Below are 23,634 nucleotides of genomic sequence, written 5' to 3'. Positions count from 1 at the left end.
CAACTGCTTCCTCTAGTCTCTAGCCCTCTCAAGAACATCCGAAAACCACCTGGCAAATACTGATCAAGCAACATCTGATAATATTAATCTCTTTCTGAAGCTTAAAGAACCTTTCAAATGAGCATTTTGTTAACTTTATTAAATAAATCCCTCTAGTAACTGAACTCACCCTTCCTATCTGTGAGAAGGTCTTTATAATCGAAAAAACAATTATTTGCAGTGAAAATGGTGATACCCTTTTCATCAATTTTAAATTGACTGCAAATAATATATGCAGTCCATAAATTCAGACAATTTCATGACTGACTAACTGGTAACATGAAAATGTTCTGCAAATAAACTTTTAAATGAGACAATGAATTGTTTTGCTTTAATAAAATGCACCTCCTGTAGCTGAAGGGGTTTGAATCATAAACTTTATAACTGTTTTATTGAAACTGAATTATGACCACACTTTCTGGCTTCACTAGCGCTGAAATCTGCATTTGAAGACAGGCCAGCCTTCATGAGACACATTGGGCAGAACTTGAGATTTTCTCAGCCTCTCCTTACAGCTACTCGCTGTTAGCAAGTAGCTTCCCACCTGTCGGGAAGACCCTCCCGCCCCCGCCGCATGCCAGACTCTCTGAGCGAGTAAGAAGGTAAACGGTGCTTTCTGACAACTCATCTGCACTGGCGGCTCCACAGTGTCTTACAGGCTGAGGAATTACTAGCATCACTTCCCTTCTCTCTCCTACACACACAACACACCAGCAGGTCTTAAAGAAATCAAGTGTACCCTGAATGGCAACAGTAACAGATATTTCTGGAAAACGTCCTTTCTCTCAGAGGATTAAAGAGCAATGGTTTATACTTCTACCAAGCGTGAGGCCAAATTCAGGCTTCTGTTTACCCAAATGCAAAAGTTATTTCCTTTAAATAAATGTAAGAGAAGATTTTGGCTTTGCTTTTGGCAAAGACAAAAGAAAATACCAATCTTGGCAAAATATACAAAGTGTGAATCTCAAATCACATACTCTTAAACTCTCTGCTTCTGAGACTAGTTAACATTTATAACTGAATGATTAAGGATGTAGGACTATGTCATAACTACTTCTGCGATTATAGTAAATAACTTTTGGGGTAATATTTTTTACCTTCTGCTGGTTTGAGGCTTTGTGCACTCAAAAAAAGCCATATTCTTTTTTCATAACCCAATCTTGTGGGGGCAGACCTACCGTTTAGGGCGGTACCTTTTCATTAAGTTGTTTTCAGGCAGATATGACCCATCCAATTGTGGCTGGGACCTTTCATTTAGGTGGCTCCCATGGAAAGGTGTCTCTGCCCCTTCAAGATGGGCCTAATTCCACTAACTGGAGTCCTTTAAGAGGGAACCGTTTTGGAAAAAGCTCAGAGCCAGCACAGGTTTTGAGATGCAGAAATAAGACCAGCAGACACCAGCTGACAGGTGTTTCAGACCTCATCAGCCTTTCTTGGGTCAAGCTTTCTCTGGATGCCTTAGTTTGGACATTTTTTTAAGAAAATATTTGCAGTTTATATATCTTATAGGTCTTTGTTTCAAGATGTATCCACATGCAAAAGAATGAAAGAGGATCCACATCTCACACCCTATATAAAAATTAACTCAAAATGGATCCAAGACCTAAACATTAGATCTAAGACCATAAAACTTTTAGAAGAAAATGTAGGGAAATATAAATCTTATAATAGGAGGCAGTTTCCTAGACCTTATACCCAAAGCAAGAACATTGAAGAAAGAAAGAAATAAATGGAAACTCCTCAAAATTAAACACTTTTGTGCATCAAAGAACTTCCCCATGTGGAGAATTCCTGATATTCTCACAAGCAGTGGGGACAACCAAAGCAATAGGCTGAGCCCGCAATCTTGGGGTTTATTTATATGAAACTTAACCCCGCAAAGGATAGCCTAAGCCTACTTAAAATAAGTCCTGAGAGTCACCCCCAGAGAACCTCTTTTGTTGCTCAGATGTGGCCTCTCTCTCTCAGCCAACACAACAAGCAAACTCATTGCCCTCCCCCTCTCTATGTGGGACATGACTCCCAGGGGTGTGGACCTTCCTGGCAACGTCGGACAGAAATCCTAGAATGAGCTGGAACTCAGCATTAAGGGATTGAGAAACCTTCTTGACCAAAAGGGGGAAATGCAAAATGAGACAAAATAAAGTGTCAATGGCTGAGAGATTCCAAACAGAGTCAAGAGGTTATCCTGGAGGTTATTCTTATGCATCATATAGATATCACCTTTCTAGTTAAGGTGTAGTGGAGAGGCTGGAGGGAACTGCCTGAAAATGTAGAGCTGTGTTCCAGTAGCCATGTTTCTTGAAGATAGTTGTATAATGATACAGCTTTCACAATGTGACTGTGTGATTGTGAAAAAAGAAAGTATTAGAGTCCAAAATCAAAAGACTTCAAAGAAAGAATGACAGGTTCTAGAAATGAAATAGTTTGGACATTTTTATGGGGCCTTAGAACTGTAAACTTGCAGTTCAATAAATCCCTTTGATAAAAGGTAACCCATTTCTGGTAGATTGCATTCCAGCTTAGCAAACTAAATCAGAACTTTCTCACAATTCCACTCTCTTACAAAATCAAGCGTTAATCCCCTGCCTTCTTTGTTCTTATCATTGTTAGACTATGACTCTAGTTTCTATTGAGCTTAGAAAAGTGAAATATTTAAAATTATTCTAAAGTTTCAAAAAATGGTCACTTAAGGCAAAGAACATTATGTTTAGTGAGGTTTGCAAAATAAGAGCAAAAGACATACAGGAAGAAAGACAAAGTGGCACTGTGTAAAGTTCAGGCAGTGGGAGAGAGGCAAAAAAAGTGTAATGAAAAATGCATGACAAAATTGTTTCTATCAGTTCCACTAACAAAATGTTCTGTGTACTAGGACATTCTTTTACTGAACCTGGAACAATTTGAGTAATATGTTTGAAAAATCACAAAGTTACCTCTTGTTTTTTATGAAGAAAAAAACCTGCTTTGGCATCTGCCACCCAATTTAAACTTGATATTCTAAAATAATTAACTATATAGGTGACAGCATATTTTGGCACATATATCTTTATTATTTCATATAAAATGTTTTTATGTTAAAGGTGAGAAATATGAAAAGAAAACCAAAGGAATACAGATTTAAAAGTGAACTTTGGTCCTCGAATTTTTCTTGTACCCAAAGTGCCTAAATCAATCCGAAAAGCAATATGGGTCTTCTCCATGTAATAATAAAGTTTTATGCTCTATAATGGGCTTAGTACAACATAAACGTTTGAATTATGGTATTTTGTATTCAGCTAGTTTGCAAATGAGAGGATTTATAATTTCTTTGCTTTGCTTCCTTGGCCTGGTCTACTAATGTAGTCTACAAAACCATATAAAAACATATACAATCGCAAATTCTTATATGACAAGACAGAGAAACTGAGGCTGTGTGTATGAACTCAACTCACCTTCCTGCCTCCATGGATCAAACTCACCTACATCTGTGCATTTCCCCATTTAAATCCCTTTGGATAAATGGCCCCTTCTACTTCAACATGACCACGTGTGCTGTGATGACGAAGCCCCCAGAATCCTCCATTACTATTCTCTATTTGTAATACTTGCCTTGCTACTAATTCCTTTCCCTGTGATCTATAAACGTGGTCACTTCTCTCTGAAATGAAGCAGCCATCTCTCAACCTTTGACATTATTTCTTTCCTTTCTTTTACAATTACATTCTTGGAAAACAAGAGTCTATGCTCACAACCCCTTCCTTTCCCATTAATTATTCCAAATGTTGAGAAACATCTGGCCCAGGATTGCACTGAAACCGGAATTATATCTGCCAGCAGTGTGCTCCTAAGGGTCATGCTCAGTAGGCTTCATTTTAATCGGGCCTTTGGGTCCTAGGACAGCTTCCCTGACACCACAGTTATTCCTGCGGCTCGTGCTCCTCAAGTTCCGTGCTCTGCTCTGTTCTCAGTCAATGTTCTCCCCAGGCGGCCCCTCTGCTCATCCAACATCAGCTGCCTCAAGCATGCCGATGAGCCCAGGCTAGATTCGGCCAGTGATCTCCCCGCAGGGTTTTAGAGGCAACACCATGTTTCACATCACGATGCACAGAGAAAATGATAATGCGGTGGGACACACTGGTGTGAACAGCTGAGACTGCTCAGGGTTGGTACTGGACCTCGGTTGGCCCTGCCTGGCTCCCCAGTGGGCTGAAGGAGGGCATTTTCTTGGTAAACTTGTAATGCATTTGCAGCACAATCATCAGTTATCTCAGACCTATAGAAGGCCGTCACCTGAATTTATGACAGGTATCTTGCAATCACCATGCAAAAATTCAGTATTTTTTCCCTAAACTTGCTTCTCATACTATTTCTTTTTTGATTGTCTATGTCTGGAGAAAGCTAACCCTAATGGTGACAAATAAGTTTATGTATATTTTTCTTTTTGTTTTCCTTTTGGAGGATATCACCACCAACCCATGGATTTTATATATATTCAATGTGTTTTTGTGTCAGTTTGGAAGTATTATGTACCCCAGAAAAGCCATGTTTCAATCCTGATCCAATCTTGTGGGGATGGCATTTCTTTTAATCCTGATACAGAACTGCAGGTTGGAAACTTGATTAGATTATCTCCATGGAGATATGACACACCCAATTGTGGGCATGACCTTTTGATTAGATGGAGATGTGACTCCACCCATTCCAGGTGGATCTTAATTAGTTTACATGAATCCATTAAAAGAGGAAACATTTTGCAGAGGGTCAGAAACAACAGAAATGACAGAGATGACAGAGAGCCAACAGAAACTTCAGAGCTGGCAGAGAGAGCAGAGACATAGATGTCTGAGGATGCTTGGAGCCCAGCAGTCATTGCGGCGTGCTTCCCCTGAGATGTTAAGCAAGCCAGAATGTGGATAGAGCCAAGAGAAGCCAAGAGATGAAAGCCAGACCCAGAGAAGTAAAGTGAGGAACCCCCACAGGAACAGAGGCTGAAAGCAACAGAGCCCAGGAGCAGGGGACCAGCATACCTTCCCAGCTGACAGAGGTTTTCCAGATACATTGGCCTTTCTTGAATTAAGGTCTCTTTCCCTGGATGCCTTAGTTTGGACATTTTCAAAGGCTTAGAACTATAAACTTGTAACATTAAATTTTCTTTATAAAAGCTGTCCCAATTCTGGTATATTGTATGCTAGCAGCATGTAAGAAACTAATACAATCTCAATAAATTACAGTTATTTAATGTTTAATTTGTCTCAAATGTAACTAGGAGACTTCCTTTCAAGCTGGCTGCTATGTCCCTGGGAAATGATCTAAGCCTTTGATAACTTCCCTCATTTCCAGACCCAAAAAGATGTCTCTAGTTCTCCTGTATATTTCCTATTTCAAACTCAAAATCCATGTGTCCTGGCTCCTTCTAGTAGGAAATGCTAGAGACAAAACTGGGCTCCTAAGTGTAATTCTCTGAATCAGATATCAGTGCCCCTGGTGCTGATATTTTCCTGTTTCGATGATGTCTGTAACTTCCACTGGATGACCCAGAAGCCAGTCTTGACCTGAATCAACCACTTTAAAATTGTTTCTTTTTTTTTTTTTGTCTGATATCTTACTGATATTCTCTATAAATTCTAGAATAAGAACCTGGATTTTTTTATCATCATTTACCTGCTCTGTCGCATGATATTCCCATAAGTGGCCTTGATGAGAATATAATGGATATCATAGAGTACATCCAAGAAGTCTTCACGGGTTACAGTCCTGCTGATTCGTGGATCACGATCATAATACTTCCATTCTTTCTGTTAACAAAATTAAAAAACACACACACACACACACTTTGACAAAACTGAACACAAAATCATTGGCGCCATTGCACCAAATAATGACTAACCTTACCTCTGTCATTTCAATCTCGTGTCTGGTCAGTTGGCCAATGAGAGGGGCAGGCATATGCCTGACGATGACTCTGGTGTGAGAAGGAGTCCCGCCCCGAATAATCACTTGGGGATTATACGTAGAGAAACCTGTCTCCTCCCGAGCCTCAAAATAGATGGCGTACTTGAGTTTGCCCCCATAGGCCATCAACTAATGAAATACAAAGAGCAGTAGTTATTTAGGCAAGTTGTGGTCCCAGAAACATACTTTACTTTGCTCTTAAGTGGTTTCAAAATTCTTACCTTCCTTCCTTCAAACTGTTCTGGAAGCTTCCAATAAAAAGGCTCCAAGTGGAGAACTTGGGTCACCTGCTCCATGTGTGCGACAATCTCCGGGTGTTGGAAGGCAAGACCTTTGGTCGTCGTGTGCTGCCGAGCCTCGTCCACCAGGGGCAGGACGGTCTGCTCTGGGGTCAGGGTCAGCTGTAGCCATGGGGTCAAAGCAGAGGGCTAAGGCCACGTCTCCCGGTGCCCCTTAAACCTGCACTGCGGGCGGCACGTCCCTCTCAGCCCCTCTCCCACACTGAGGTGGCAGATCCCGCATCATGCACGCGGGACAGGGGTTAAATCCCGCTGACTTGTCTGCACAGCAGAAACCACAGCAGCTGTGAAAAGTGGAGTCTTTGAAAATAATAAAACGTAGGATCTAAAATAGGGACAATTATAGGAAAATTAAAGTAAAAATGAGCATGATTTCCTCCTAAATGCTGATGATTCCTGAGGCTGGTTGGAATAAATGTACAAGTTCTGGGTTTCTTTGCTGCATTCGACTTTCATCTTCTTCCTGATAGCCATGTTTTATAGAATGCAGCCTCTTCCCATCCCAAAGCAGAATACCCCTTTTGTCAGCTGGCATCTATTACCTTATCAATAATAAATTATTTTTAAGAAAGAAACATTAAGACATCTACACCAGCTGCCTAATGGTGTATAGCTTTTACCATGTCTAAACGCACACAGGGAGAAGGGTATTCAAATATTTTGCAACGTCCTGGTGCCCCTCAGTGTTCAGCAAAAGGACTTTATCATGGCTAAACGTGCACAGGGAGATGGGTACTCAAATATTTTGCCATTTCCTAGTGCCCCTCAGCGTCCAGCTAAAAGGGGTCTGCAGGGTGGGCATCCTACTACCTTGCGGCTTGGCAGGCCCCAACTCACCCGGGCACGAACCAGCCCTTCTGCTTCCGAGCACCGAGTGGTCACGCCAAAGCAATAGCAGCTGCTGCAGCCCACGGGGTTCTTGGGCTCCAGGCCAAACGTGCCCGGCCGGCACCTGTCGCAGTGGACCCCTTCCACGTTGACCTGGACAGAAACGAGAGGCCCTCAGAGTCCGGCACGGTAGAGTTAGGCATGAAATAAACTTCAGAATGAGTCACAGGGACACAGCCTTTAACTACACAATTACAACAAAAAGAGAGGACTGAGTTGCCGACTCCCATCTCAAATGGCACAGGGAGTTAATATTGCTAGGATACCTCAAGCCTAAAAAGTATGTCATTTATTTATGAATATGTGCACTACTAAGGGCATTGTATACAGCTTTTTAAATTTCGGCAGCATGTTTCCACAAGTCTGCTATGAGCCAGGCGAATGCCTCATGAGGATTTCAGAAGCAAAATAAAAATACTGATTCCTAGACAGTGGCGGCATGCAAATTTGTAAAAATAGCCAGGATAGTAAAATGTACCTGCATATAACTGTTTACATACTGCATACTGTAAATATAGATGCATGGCATTTATTCCCCGTGATGCATAGCTGTAACTATGATATGCAATAAACCAGCACTGTGCTTTTGTTTTATGAGTGGGGCCCTTCCTCGATGACAGAAATGCCATTTTCCTAAATTCTCAAGACTGCCTGAGTCACCACTGCCCGGGTTTGGTCCTCAGCTTCCTCGGGCCCTCCCTGCAGTCACTTAATCTTATAAAGATACTTCTGACAGTCTTCACCGCATTTATTCCAGGATTGATTTTGGCCCCCCCCCCCCCCCGAGAAATTTCTTAAGGGAAACATCCCTCTTCTACTTTTTAATTGGTTCTTCTTCAACATCACTTGACACTATCAATGAGGACTCAAATGTGCAGACAGCCACTGTCTGTGACATCAGTGGTCCTATGGGAGGCTATTTTACTCAACAACCAATACAGCGAATGTACTTTTCAGTGTATACTAACTGCAGATTACTTTTAGGAGAAACTTTTTTTACAAGACATCATTTAGCTATGATTGTCTCTGATGACACCAAGAACCATCTTTCTTTTCAGATTATTTTTGTTTAAGCAAAGGGAATATATAAAGATAAATTATTTATTTTAACATAGACAATACATCATCTCTACCAATGGGGAAAAGAAAAAAGCTGGGTTTGGTTGAAAACAAGCTCTCAAAAAACGGCACTTATCTGTATGCCAGTGAACATTTACTGGTGAAAACTTCATGTCTGGCAATGATTTTTCGTGTTTTTATTGGGTTAGCTTACTGCAGCAGGGAGAGAGAACGCTGAGCACGGGCCCTGGAATCACGTGGGGTTTATTTAGCCCTGCTGCATTCCTCAGCACACACCTTACACACGCACTGCCCAGTCTGGTCGCTGCATGCACACTTGTTAGTGTCTGAGTCACAGGTCGCATCGTCCGTCCCAGGCAGGAAGCAGTCACAGAGGTTGCAGTGAGGGAAATTCCAGTGACCAAGACTGCACTGTGTGCATTTTGCACCGGAGAATTTTGGATGACAGTTGCACTGTCCTGTGCTCAGGTGGCACTGGAGACCCAGTGACCCCACCACACTGCAGTTACAGGCCTAGAGAACAGATAAAAACAACCATTAACACAATTTCATTGGAAACAACTTAAATTTTTAATTTCAGTGTTTCTATACTTCCACTAAACAAATATGAATATGTGTCCACGATATGCTTTGCATTGTTCTCGTCTCGTTGCTAGGGAAACATCAGTGAACATAACATAAAAACGGCTTCCTGCATTTACTAAAATATATGACTGCCTGGAAACCATAATACCATGTGAATAAAAACATCTGACTTTTTTTCCATCCTTTTTCATGGTGGGAAGGAGTTTCAAAGACTACACCTTAGACAGACAATTCTACCTTATCATGTCATTATTCCATTAAACTTCACAGAGACACAACTTAGAACTGAGTGGAAGGTGACAAGCACACATATAGATACCAGGTGACTTAATAAGCATGGCCTGATAGGAGAAGTACAAAACGCGATGAAGACAGAGAAGCCAACCAGACGCGGGAAGAGGAGAACCTGGAGAAGTGATGCGAGCGTGTTGTCTTCCGGCATTTAGGTTGGCAGACAAACCCTGTCGGACACTGCTGCAAACCTTTTTTCTTCTCCCTTGATGTATACAGATTTTTCTCCTTATTTATGTAATTCAAAATTCTGCTAGAATTTTATAGGTCTCATCTTTTCTTCATTAATTTATTGGAACATGATGAGTGTTTTCAGGTTGGGAACATAACTGGTGTTCTAGTTTGCTAGGTGTCAGAATGCAATACACCAGAGACAGAACGGCTTTTAAAATAGGAAATTTAATAAGTTGTTAGTTTACAGTTCTAAGGCTGAGAAAATGTCCCAATTAAAGCAAGTCTATAGAAATGTCCAATCTAAGGCATCTAGGGAAAGATAGCTTGGTTCAAGAATGCCAGTGAAGTTCAGGGCTTCTCTCTCAAGTGGAAGGGCACATGGTGAACACAACATCATCTGCTGGCTTCCTCTCCAGCTCTCCAGGAGGTGTTTTCCTCCTTCATCTCCAAAAGTCGCTGGCTGGTGGACTCTCTGCTTCATGGTGCCGTGGCATTCTCTGCTCTCTCCGAATCTCCTACATTCTCCAAAATGTTTCCTCTTTTATAGGATTCCATTAAACTAATCAAGAACCACCCAGATGGGTGGAGACACGTCTCCATCTAATCCAGTTTAACAAGCACTCTTGATTGAGTCTCATCTGATTACAGTATTGAATAGGGATTAGAAGAAACGGCTGCCTTTACAAAATGGGATTGGGATTAAACCATGGCTTTTCCAGGGTACATACATCCTTTCAAACTGGCACAACTGGTTTTTCTTTCATTGCTATTTCTTCAAACCTGTGTCTAATTTCTATTTCTGTTCTAATTTATCAATTGTTTTCTTCAGGAACAACTATACCTCTGAAAGCACATCCCTCACATCAGTCAGCCGATCTATGCCATCCTAATAGCCACTGTAATTATTTTCCTCAGCTTTATCCTTCCTGCTGTATTTACCTCTCAAGTGTTTCCTCCTTCTGCAAGTCCTGTTTTCCCAGTCAAAACTGTTTTATGTATGTACCTCCGATGTTTATTTTAATTACACTATTGCGATTTTAGTTTCTTTTCTGTCGTCTTCCTATTTTCCTCACTCATCTCCTTGAATTAGAGCTCATCCTCCTGTTTTTTCATCTTATATTCTCCTTTAACGCTTTTTGCTCTTGATTCACAGTGTTCACATAATTTTGAACTATACTAAAAAGGACAAGGAGATTTCTAAAATTTCATTTGGAATCTTGAAATAAATCATTTCCGAGGCCAGCAGTGCCAGTTACCCACTTACAGCCCCCTGGCTCCGAATCTTCGACCTTCCCTGGGCCTGACCCTCCCAGATCCGCAGCCGCTCATGCCCAGCGCCTGCCAAATCCCCAACTCACTCTGTACATCTCCTGCCTTCATTACGGAACTTAGCCTTCATATCTACCAGACCAGGGAATTCCTACTTGTGCTCCCCCAGCATTATTTTGCTTACAGGATGCCCTTTTTTGGGTGGGCTGCACAGCCACCTCTTTTTCCTCTATCTTCTCTATTCTGCCCAAATGTCTGGTCAAACAGTTTCCCAGACTCTGAAATTAAAATAATTTTCAGGCCTTGTTTTTTGTGTTTTTGGGGTTAAAATTTTTCAACGTCTTCACTGCTACCTAGTAATAAGACTTGCTAGTTAGAAATTATTATAAATCCAAGGATACAAAATGTTATTTATTATATTACAATATTTTGTAATTACAGTTAATACAGTTATTTATTACGTTACATTGAATGGCTTCCAAATGATAGAATAAACAACTGTTATGACACCAAGCAACTTATCCTTATAGAGCATCAGATGTAGAATGAGATTTTAAAATTAGGATAATTTACTTATTTACTTAATTTTTTCTTGCCAATTACTTTGAATGTGCATTGACTCACATAAATAGAATGAGCCATAACCAGGAACAGAAAATTATGATATGTTATGAAAACTATAATCAGCTAATGAAAAATTATTTAGAGGCATTCTTGAAATAACTAAAATTTGAAATGTCTGCCACCCAATTTACTACATGAAACCAAGGCACTAATTCGGAAAGACGCTGAGATTTTTCCAAAGCAGGAAGTTGATAAAAGAAGTTATAGTGGAAAATAAATGAGACCATTAACCATATGTCTGATAGCACTGGAGGCATCATCAAAACTTAAATCATAGCTAGATGTAATATTTGTGTATCAGCAGAGAATTTATGCACTCTGGTAGTGAAGGATGCATGCTTTCTATTTTATTTCAGTAAAAGCTCAGATGTGTGCACACACACCTCAGCACAGAGAAATTATCCATGACGCAAAAGAGAGCAAGCTATAAGTATCACATCACTGTTTATTTAGATTGCAGTCATCAAAGTTTGTAAACGGCAGAATACATGCTCAGAGACACATGTGTGCAAGTCCCAGGACATTTTTAAAACTGTTTATAATGGTGAAGTCCAGCTATTCAGAAATCCAGACTCCTAAAAGTGGTTCACAGTAGTCCAAAACATTTCAATCAATTTCAGCAGACAGAAACGCTTATTTAATAATCAGTCTCAACTGAATTAGTCAAAGTATGGAATCAAGGCTATAGCTACTTTTCCTTGTCAAGACATTTGGACTGCATTACATCCAGATTTACATCATGAATATCAGGTATCAGCTTCAATTTTAAGAGTTTTACCAGAGTTTAGCCACATCACTAGGATTTTGAGACTAGAATAGAAACCTCATATGTTTCCTTATGGCTTATTTATGAGTCAAATTGACAAGGAGATGCTTGGATTGAAAGTTGAAAATCCAAGAAGTTAATCATAGAAATACAGAGCATTGCTCATTCATCAAAAAAATATTGAATCTCTTGAGAAACGTTTGCTTTGTTACCAAAATGTAGCTCTGCAGAACTTCAAACCTCATACTGATGTTGGCAATAGAAAAATGAGTCTCTTTCAAGTTTTTATTTTCTGTAATCATATGTCTAATGGAAGCCAGATAGCTGAACTTTCATGAACAATCACTGATACCTTTGTTTTCCTCAGCTGTTTCTAAATTGAGTACTGAGTATATTCAGATATTTTACCATGTATGTAAAAATGATTAGACTCTACTATTTTGTATGTGCTAGCGAAGTGGAAAAGATAGTCTATAACTCTAGAGGGTACTGCCATGTGCTCAAACAGGCGTGACGTCCCACTATTTTCAACCCGGCCCCATCACTGTAATGATTCTCCGTAACATCAGTAACACTCTTATTTAATAGAACAGTTGGGCTCTAATCTTCCATCACCTCTGTGTCACATTTGGCACTTAAGAGCATTCCTTTTCTTTAAGCACTCTCTTCTCTTCAGTTTTTATAACACTTACATCTTTTACCTTTTCGTCCTTAAGTTTTTATTTCTTCATGTTTTCATCATGCATCTTCTTTCCTCGTCCATCTTTAAAAGTGTTCCATTTTGACACCTCCCCCTTCTAACCTCTGGTGGTTCCCTTAAAATTCTCCCCATGACCCACTGATCCTTTCATACATTTCTAACAAACATCCTTCCTGTGCTTCTAACTGCTCGCTGGACTTCTCCACCTGAGTACTCCACAGGCACCTTGTGCTCAGATGTTCAAAGTTAACTCATCTTTTCTTTTCTATCCATGAAATATTAACTGTTATGAGAATTTATCTCCAATCACAAAGAATAAACTCTCCAAAAAAGTAAGAGAAAAAAAGGGGTGGGGAACAACTATTTTCAGACTTTGATAAGAGAAAGCACAGAACTGTGATTTCCAAGAGAAGCAAATCAAAAGATATAGGGCATGGAGACAGTTTCTAGGCTGCAACACAGAGAGACGGTGGGCCAAGAGAGGCCCAGGACTCTCGCTGAGTTGGGAAACATAATGGAGGCTGGACAGGCTGAGACAACCAGAACTCGTGTTTTAAAAGGAGGGAATTACACAGAGAAAAGATTCCAGAGATTTGCAGAAAGTACCAATGCGTGTGTGCATGGGACGGAATTCTGCAAGTTTGTGGCGGAAAAGCACTGGAAAACCCTAGGATGAAAAACTCACCAGATCTCACAGAAAGCTGGGAATAGCTCATGTTCCTAACAACGAGATTGGAGAGACATAGAAGTACACTGAGGAATATTCTCAGAATGTTTAGACCCTAATAGTGGGACTAAATGACCCCCATTCTAAAGGCTGCTCTGGGTCTTCCCTTACAAAACTTCAAAGCAAGCTTCAAGAGGATCCAAGTTATCAGTGAGTAACTAAATTGTTTGCTACGATAAAGTTCAAAATTTCTAAAGGAATACAACAAAATCTGATACTCGACAATTAAATATGTATAATATCTCGTATCCAAATAAAAATTACTGGAAATAGAAATAAGTAAGGAAATATGACTCATAATCAGGAGCAATATAAACCAATATGAATATTTCTGAAAAACAAGAGAAATATTATTAGCAGAAAACCATGTTAAAGAAGTTACTATGGCTATTATAAATATGCTCAAGGATGTAATGGAAAATGTGACTATAAAGATGAGTGATTAAAGATACAAAATCAACCAAAAGGAAATTTTAAAGATGAAAAATACCATATTTGAAATAAAAAAAAAAAACACTGCACTGGATTGACAACAGAGGAGACACTACATGAAAAAAAGATCAGTCAACCTGGATTCTTAACAACAGAACTATAAAAAATGAAGAATATAGAGAAAAGAGACTGAAAAAATGAAAAGAACCTCAGTGAACCATGAGAAAATATCAAGTGGTGCAATACACATATAGTGAGCCCCAGAGGGAGAGGATGGGCGGGGGATAGGAAATCATTTGAAGATACGATGGCTGGGAATTATCCAAATTGATGAAAACTGTAACCCTACAAATCCAACAGATTCAACTACTCTCATGCAGAGTAAGAATAAGAAAACTACAAAAAAACAAAGCATAAGCAAATTGCTGAAAACCAGTGAACTTAGGATTCCATATCGGGCAAAAATATTAAAACATATTTGAAAAAATACTTAAATCAAAAGGCTTATTGTTAGCAGACATGGATTATTAGAAATAACACAAATTAGGAAGGTAGCTGAATGGAAGAAAGAAAATGATACAAAATGGAAAACCGGATGTACACAAAGGAACGGAATGCATTGGAACTGTAATATATATATAGTAAGATATAAAATATTTTTCTTCTTTTTAAAAGGTAATTGTTTCAATCAAACACATAAGAATATGTTGTGGTATTTATAATATATATAAGTGAGTTATATGACAATAATACCACAAAGAATGAGAAAAGGATTTGAAGGTTTACCATTGTAAGGCTCTTTTTTTTATTTATTATTATTATTTTTTTACATGGGCAGGCACCGGGAATCAAACCTGGGTCCCCTGGCATGGCAGGCGAGCATTCTTGCCTGCTGAGCCACCGTCGCCCACCTGTAAGGCTCTTATGCTAAATGTCAAGTGATATAATATTTTTTTAAGGTAAATTCTGAAAAGTTTAAAATATATATATATATATATATATATATATATATATATATACTTAGAGTAGTCACTAAAATCATAAAAAAGATAAGCTAAAAGTAAAGGTAAAATGCAATTATAAAAATAACAATCCTAAAGAAATCAATAACAGAAAAGTAAAAAGTAAATAGTAAAATGGTAGATTTAATCAAACTATATTGACAATTAGAGTAAATGGGAAAAATTTAAATACTCCACTTAAATGTCAAGTTTGTAAGATTAGATTTAAAACCGTGTATATGCTATATAAAAATTAATTTTACGTATTAATAAAGAGATGGGATAAGTGATAGTGTAGAAAATATATACCATATAAAAATCAATCAAAAGAAAATGGAATTGCTACATGAATATCAGAAAAAGTATACTTCAGAACAAATAATATAATCCAGGATAAAGAAGAACATTTCACAGACAAAGGGGTCAAATTTTCAAAAAGACAGAACAATCCTAAATATGTACGGTCCTAATGTCACTGCTCCAAAATATATGAAACAAGACCTAGAAAATGGAAGGAAGAAATAGACAAATCCAAATTATAGCTGAAGGTTTCAACTCTTCCAGTAATTTAGAGAAGATGTAGGCATAGAAATCATTAAGGATAATTGAGATTTATAGGATATTTCACCCAATAACTCCAGAAAACACAAAATTTTCAGTTGCACAAGTTAAATTAATCAAGCTGGATGATATTCTGGGAAATAAAATGCAAAACTGAAACCACAGAGATTATGTTCTTCCTTCCAATATAGAACACTAAACTAGAAACCAGTAATAGAAATTATCTTGCAAAACTGCAAATATTCGAAAATTAAACAGCATCCTTCTAAATAATCAACTCATTAGCAATAAATTAAAGAATATTTAATTTATTGAATGAAGTTAAACACAACATTTCAAAATTATGGAATGCAAATAAAATAGTGCCTTTAAGAAAATGTATAACATGAAATGCTCATATTAGGAAAGAATAAAGTCTCAAATCAGTGATCTATACTTTTGCCTTAAGAAACTTGGGAAACGAGCAAATTAAATGCAAAGGAAGCAAAGGAAGTAAATAATAAAAATAAGAGCAAAATCAATGAAACAGCAAACAAATACTTTAGGGAAAAATCAATGAAAATATTAGCTGGTTCTTTGAAAAAACTAAATAAAATTGATAATCCTCTAGAAATATTGATCAAGAAAATAAAAGAGAAAGTAATCATCAGCATCATGAATAAAAAGGTATATCACTATAGATCCTATCAACACATTACCAAACTCATCCAAGGAGCAATAGGGAACCTGAACAGGCCTGTATCTATTTAAAAATTTGAAACTGCAGTAAAAAACAACTTTCCATGAGGACAAGTCCAGGCACAGATGGCTTCAGAATTGACTTCTATGAAATAGTTAATGGAAAAGGAATGTCAATTTTAAGCAAATTCTTCCAGAAAACATAAGAAAGGGGAACACTTTCCAACCCATTTCATGAGACTAGCATTATCCCCTACCAGAACCAGACAACACTACAAGGAAAACAAAGCACCAAACCACAGACACATATCCCTTGTGAACATAGATAAAAAAATCATTGTAAAAATCCAAGCCAAATCCCACATCATTTAAGTGAGACAATATGCATGACCAACCAGGGTTAACCTGGGCACCGGAGGGTTGTGTCAAGATTTGAACCCTGATCAATATGATTCACCATTTCGACACATTAAAAAGAAAATCCACATGATCACCTTAATAGATTTAGGAAAGAAATGTGTCAAAATCAAACACGTTTCTGATACACGTGCTTGGCAAATGAGGAATATAAGGGGCATCCTGAAACAGATAGAGGACGTCTAAGAATACACCACACCTAATATCGTTTCTAATTGCGGGAGACTGGATGCTTTCCATTCAGCATCAGGGAGAAGGCAAGGGCATTTGCTCTCACTCCTCATCAACAGTTTCTGAGGATTTGAGGTAATGCAATAGGTCAAGAAAATGATATAAAATCATACAAATTGGAAAGAAAGAAGTAAAACTCTATACAGAGATGACAATTGTCTACAGAGAAAATCCTAAGGAATCTACTAAAATACAACTACAATTAATAAGTTTAGCAGGTTTGCAATGTAGCAGGTTAATATACAAAAATAACTGCATTTTCTATATCAGCAACAAACTGGAAAGAAATACTATTTCCACCGGTATGAAAATACAACACACTTGATACATTCAAGAAAATACGTGCAACATTTGTAGACCAAAAACTATAAAACACTGCTGAGAAAAATTAAGAAGAATGAAATAAATGGAAGGCTCACATTGGTAAGATGTCAATTATTCCCAAATTGATTGATGGATCCAATAAATTCCAAATCAAATACTAACAGTCTTTTTGTTAAAGCAATTGATAAGCTAATTCTGAAATTTATATAGATGTGCAAAGGACCTAGAATAACCAAAAGATATTGAAAAAGAAGAACAAAGTTGGGAAATTTACATTACCTGCTTTTGTGACTTACTAGAAAGTTACACTAATCAAGTGTGGAATTGGTGAAAGATGGTTATATAGATGACGGAAGCACCTGAAATGGCTCAATACATATACGGCCAATTGATATTTTACAAAATGGCCAAAGTAATTCTATGGGAAAAAAGATAGTTTCAACAAATGGTGCTGGAGAATTTAGATATCCATAAAATGTAAACTTTGACCATTACCTCATACCATATATAAAACTTAATATTAAAAATGAATAAAGGGCCTAAATTTAAGAGCTAAAAATATAAAATTCTTGAAGAGGAAATTGAAAAACAGTATTTGGACTTTAGCTTACATGTATATTTATTTCTTAGATAAAGCATAAAAAGCATGAACCACAAAAGAAAAACTAAAAAATGAGTTTTTTATAAAAATGAAATGAATACATTATATAGGAAGTGAAAAGCAAGCTATATTCTAGAAGAAAATAGTTGTAGAACATGTACATGTCAAAGGACTGGTATTCAACATATATAAAGAACTCTTACAACTCATGCTTAAGAAGACAAGCCAAAGTAAAAATGAGTAATAGATTTATACAGACATTTCATAAAAGAAGATACATCAGTGTCAAATAAATAAATAAAAAATATTCCCCAGTGTCATTAGTTATTAAAGAAATACAAAAGAAACACACCACAAAAAGAATGGCTAAAATTTAAAAACTTAGAATCCCAAATACTGGCAAGGATTGGAATATTCTTGTGGAGAGAAATGAAAACAATATGTCTATACACACATTTTTAACTTAAACACAAATGTTCATGGTAAAATTATTCATAATGGCCCCTACTGGAAATCAGTTGGATTGTTGACCATCAAAAACAATGATAAACTGATAAACAAGGGGTGGTACATCCATGCAATGGCAAATTATTATGCATTTAAAAAAAGTAAACTGCTGATACATGCAATCCTATGAATGAATTGCAGAAGCATTACACCAAATGAAGGAAGCCAGATTTAAAAATAGCCCCCCCAAAACAAACAAAAAACATCCTAAACAACAATGATTCTATTTACATGAAGTTCTAAAAATGGCAAAACTACAATGGTAGTATTCCTAACAGTTGTCTAGTGCCGAGTAAACGATGGGGTGGGGCTTTGACTGCAAATGGTTATAGGGAATGGAGAAAATATTCCTTTTTATATTTGCTCTGATTATCTGGCTGTGATCACTAGTCAAAACCCATCAAATTGCACACTTTAAAAAGGGAATTTAATTTAATTTAACTTGACGTGTATCTCACAAAAAGCTGATAAACATGGATTCATCACCCTTCCCTCCTTGAACCTGCTTCTTCTCCATTCCCTTTTCATAGCAAATGGGGCCACCATCCACTCTGGTGCAACGCGGAAACTGGGGAGTCATTCTCTAGCCCACTGCTCCTTACCCTCCCCCAATCCATGACTTCACCTATCAGTTTACTTAGTTCTATGACTGAGGCTCCTTGACCAGGCCCCGGTTTCCATCCTAGCTCACTACTTCTGCATCAGCTTCTCAATGGTCTCTAGCTCTCATACAGTTCCCCGCCTTCAGTTCACCTCCCACGTAGCTGCTGGACAGATCTCTATAAATATAAGTCCAGTCAAGCCACTTTACGTGGTCCCAGTCACGGAAAACAATTAGACTGTTTTCAAGCTCAAGGTGCTATCCTGACTGTTCAGAATTTTCTCTACTACTTTCTGAAAAGTGAAATCTAGTCATGAATTGCTGACAATTCCTATAGGTTTTTGGCAAATTTCTTAAATTAGGATGTGTCTAGGTATGAGTTTATGTCTGTTTCCTGGTTTTAACTTACTTGTAGTTTCCTTCCCTATCTTTGTGACTTGTTATTGTTTGGGGGTGGTGGGTTGTAAACATCATGGAGTAACTGGTACAAATATATACCTACTTTCTTAATCTTTCTCACATGTAAAATTCAAGAAACCAACTAACATCTGCAATCACAATATAGTTATAATTCTATATTATTTTGTAATTTACAATATTGGGTTTGCTCGCTATATTAGAGAACTCTACCAAAATGGGAAACTTTAAAAAATGATCCATGAAATAAAGTGCTTTACTCACCTTACAACCGCTGATAATGCTGTGGCCCCACGTATTGGGTGCACATTTAGAACATTTCTTTCCAGTGGTATTGGGAGGGCAAATGCATCGGCCAGTTTTGGGGTCACAATTATTACCCAGATGTGAACAGTCACAAGCTGCATAGGTGAAAAGGGGGAGCAAAGACAGGCAAAAAGATAAAAAGTTATTTGATATAAAGTGCTGAATTTTATATTGTGGTGAATTGTGTTGTTTTGTTTTCCATACCATGTTTTTGTATCCTTGAAAATATAAACTTGTCTTATTCATCTTTTATGTCAAACTACATAGTATATTTCACAGAGGAGTCAGTTCCTAAATATATGTTGTATTTAATCCAAAAGTTAAAGCATTTCCAGCTTTTTGCTTAAGTTTGAGGAATGAAATAACTGGTGATCAGTTTGGATACCATGAAGTTTAAAAGTTTGTTTCTAAGTTTATTTTAAGTTCATTACTAAATTTTTGATCCTGCCTGTCAATGACCTTGACTTGCAATAAAAACCAACAAACTTAACAGACTTCTTAAATTATAGTCCTTCATGCACACAACAGGACATACCAATTGAGCAAATATTTTAAAATCAACAAATTGTGGACGCTCCTGCTATCTGAAGATATTTTTTTTAGCTTCATTGCTCATATGCCTTATTTCTTTTCAATAACTTTTTTATTTTCTTTAATATGATACAAAATTCATCCTTGCCCCATTGCACTTTCTCAAAGAATGCATAGGGAGGTTTAAGACCTCCAAAGCTGTCCAAGACAAAGAATGCATTCCATTCATTAGCTAAGGTTGACCTGGCTACTAAGGAAGAGTATTTTAGTGCAGGATTTCATATCAACAAGTGAAGGCAAGAGATGAAACACTAATCACTGGGATTTAAACAGAAGAGTAATGTTATGAGAAATCGTTTAATTGGGTATATGGTGAGTAGATCTTTTTAAACTAAATACATTGAGGATATTTGATTATGTTTGCCTTTTAAGGAACCACAATTATTACTGCTCATTGCATACCATACCAGCTGTGAAAAATGTTTAGTACGATGCTTAACAATGAGTAAGCACGAAATAATTGTTCATCATGGTTGTTTTTGTTATTGTTGTTGCTAATTTTAAGCCAAATAATTTACTTTATATGTGTCATTCATTATGAAAAAGAACAGCTAACATTGTACTTGAATTTATCTGCAAAAATGTCTTAGGCCAGTTCAAATCATCACTTTGCAAATGGAAAGCCTTTAAATAGTTGTTCATGGGAATCATAGCAAGAAAATGGCCTGGGTAATGAGTTTTCTTTGACAAAAGACAGACTGTTTAGTACAATTAATAATCTAAAAAGGAAATAATGATAATAATAATGACAAACACTTGCATGGCCCTTATCTGCCAGGCACAACTCTAAATAGTTTTACAGGCATTAACTCAACCAAGCCTCACAGAACCCTATGGAGGAGATATTATTTACTAGGTGGATTTTGCTGAAGGGCAGAGGGGCTGAGTCACTGAGTCAAGGTCACACAACTAGCTGATGGTGGACCCACTGGACAAACCCAGGCGGCCAGTCTTGAGCGATGCTCTGAGCCACAAGCTATCGGCGTGTCCCATACCCTTTTCCTGTTCTGTTTCTCTGGGCTAGAATTCTTAGTACCTCTGCATTTCTAAACTATCACCATTTCACAGTCTCAAATTACATTCTTGGACTCATTTATAGTTTCTAATGGTGGATGCATTTGAATGCATGTAACATCTCATGAATTCACATTAAGTAAAAATGGAAGGAGAAACTGATTTAAAGAACAGCGCACATTTTACATGGCAGCTTCATGATTTTTTATAATATACAAATATTGACTTAGAGATCACACATGGATTCTTGCAGGATATAGGATGATAATATGTAGTGTGGCTTAATTTGTGATAAAATTGTATATCCAAATTGCTTGAGAATGTCTGAAAGGTACCGGTTCTCCATAAACTTAAAATATTTTTCATGCTGCTTCCCATATACATTTATACAATAGTCAGCAGTCACATCTTAAGATCTTATAATGTGTTTTATTCCCAGCACTGAGAATGCAGAAGCATCATCAGTACTGAATCGATGCATTTACTAAGCAGGGATCATATTCAACCTACTGGTTGTTGGAATCAGGGCCAATTATAAATTAGTGGCATACAAATTAAGGCTAAAATTTAATCTTTACTTTCATCTGCAATGCGTTTTTTTTTTTTTTTTTCCTGTTTTCTTAATTCATGATTCGTGGGAAGGCTGTTACCGGGACACCTGAGAAAACTGCTTGAGGGACTCATGAGTGGAGACCCCCGATGCATTTTTTTTTTTCACATGGGCAGGTACTGAGAATCAGGTCTCTGGCATGGCAGATGAGAATTCTACCACTGAGCCACTGTTGCACCGCCCCGCATGCATAACTATCTGAAGACAACCGTTTTTCTCTCAGAACATCACAGCTTCAAGGCACCTAAAAGTTGATGAAAACATATTTTTTGTACCAGAAAAAATTATTAACTTCCCTGTTTCTTGGACCAATTTGCAAAATGAAAAGGAAAAGTTGAATTGAATTAGCTTAGAAGTAGAGCATAAACTAAGATAAACTTTGACAGGAAGAAAAATGGCACATTTGATTTTCTCGCTACAGCCACCACTGAATACCTGGCCCAGTGAGGTCACAGACAGGGAGGAAGGGACAAACGAATGGACATCTGCTGATGGATTCTCATGTTTGCTGGGCGCCGGCAGTCAGTCATTTAAAGGGCTGTGCTTTGAATGGCAAAGTATTTCATTTGTTAAATTCTTTAAATTAAATGAATACATATCAAAATGTGCATTTTGTTTAGTCTCTAGAATCCTGAAGAACAAACTGCTACAGAAGCTGAGGCCAAAAGCAGAGGACAAGCAGGGAGGACCCGTCTGGCTTACAGACCTGTGCATCCTCCTTCCTGGAAGTTGAAATAGCCACGGGCACAATGGTCACACTTCTTTCCGGTCACACCAGGCTGGCACCAACACTGTCCACTCTCATCACAGTCAAAAGATTTAGATCCAAAGGAATTGCAGTTGCAGGGAACACACCCCCTGGCTGAGTGTAGGCCGAAGGTTCCAGGCTGGCATAAAAGGGCAGGGAGGAAAATGAGATGTAAACCTACTGATGGGCAATGAGACAAGATGCACACTACTGGAAGACCGGACAGGGAAAGGGCAGCCTCTCAGGGCTCTTCACTGCAGGTATGACAATTAGGGGGTCATTTAATTTAGTGGGCTTTTTCCTACCATCTCCAAAGAGAAAGGTTCAAATCTTTTAAAATCCCATTAAGATTAAGGCTCGAATTAGGGCATTTTCTTTCTGTCTGCCGCGTTTTCACCAACCTTTCTCTGTACTTCCCAAGGCTCTAACAGCTATTTGGAAATAAGCTATGAGCGTTACTTCCAGCTTTAACTGAAAGTTTTACTTGTTGAATTCCCTACAGGACTTTCCAATCCTAGGCACTCCTTTTTGGTAAAAGTGTTTTGCTCTATTATTGGCCAGCAGTCTAGAGTTAAAACAAACCACCCCCTAAATATTTGATCTACTAGTTGTCATATACCCATAGATACCTCCAGCCATTACCATACTACTTATTTTATAAATGCAACTCACAGGTTATGCCTACACTAAATGTTTGACTGGTGAGACAAACATTTAGTTACTTAGGCATTATCTTAACAATTTACATCGATTGTGGGGTCGTGTATCTAAGCAGCAGACTGAGGCAGGTGGAGGGAAACTTGCATTTTCCGTATACATTTCTCATCCACTCGTAATAACCTTCCATGACGGACTCTGTATTACTGACTTTGACTTTCCAGAGGCTGGAGTGACCACGTTAGAAAATGCTGACGGATATGAAACGCACATGTCCTACTTAAAGTACGCCAGAAGTATCTTTTTTAAAAGCATATCACATTATTATGAAGCTTGAATCTAGATAATTACTCTTAGTAATGGTTTCTTTGTAAAAAAATCTTTACATTTAAAACTTAGACCTAATAACTACTTTTTGGTAAAAAAAAAAATTTGCCACTTCAAGTCAACCATCCCAAAGAGAAATGAATAAGCATTATTATACATTTTTCATTATTATTTACTTTATTAAAAATAAATAAGTTCCAGAAAATAAAATCACACTGAAACTTAGTCTTTTAAAATA

General features: G+C 37.7%; 1 protein-coding gene across 3 annotated transcripts in view; it reads right to left on the bottom strand.

Annotated features, from left to right (window-relative positions):
* Positions 1–23,634, bottom strand: part of LAMA2 (laminin subunit alpha 2) — a 546,302-nt gene that overhangs the window by 180,698 nt on the left and 341,970 nt on the right. For all 3 annotated transcript variants that reach the window (XM_077162869.1, XM_077162870.1, XM_077162871.1), the window contains 7 exons: positions 22,371–22,551; positions 19,408–19,544; positions 8,514–8,750; positions 7,107–7,250; positions 6,192–6,371; positions 5,911–6,099; positions 5,680–5,813 (listed from right to left, as the gene is read on the bottom strand). In XM_077162869.1, the coding sequence (XP_077018984.1) occupies positions 5,680–5,813; positions 5,911–6,099; positions 6,192–6,371; positions 7,107–7,250; positions 8,514–8,750; positions 19,408–19,544; positions 22,371–22,551 (1,202 nt within the window). The remainder of the gene's footprint in view (positions 1–5,679; positions 5,814–5,910; positions 6,100–6,191; positions 6,372–7,106; positions 7,251–8,513; positions 8,751–19,407; positions 19,545–22,370; positions 22,552–23,634) is intronic.

The sequence above is a fragment of the Tamandua tetradactyla genome, chromosome 5, assembly GCF_023851605.1.
Source record: "Tamandua tetradactyla isolate mTamTet1 chromosome 5, mTamTet1.pri, whole genome shotgun sequence".
NCBI classification, from domain to species: domain Eukaryota; kingdom Metazoa; phylum Chordata; class Mammalia; order Pilosa; family Myrmecophagidae; genus Tamandua; species Tamandua tetradactyla.
The sequence above is the reverse complement of the archived record's forward strand: the minus strand, read 5'-3'. Positions and strand labels throughout refer to the sequence as shown.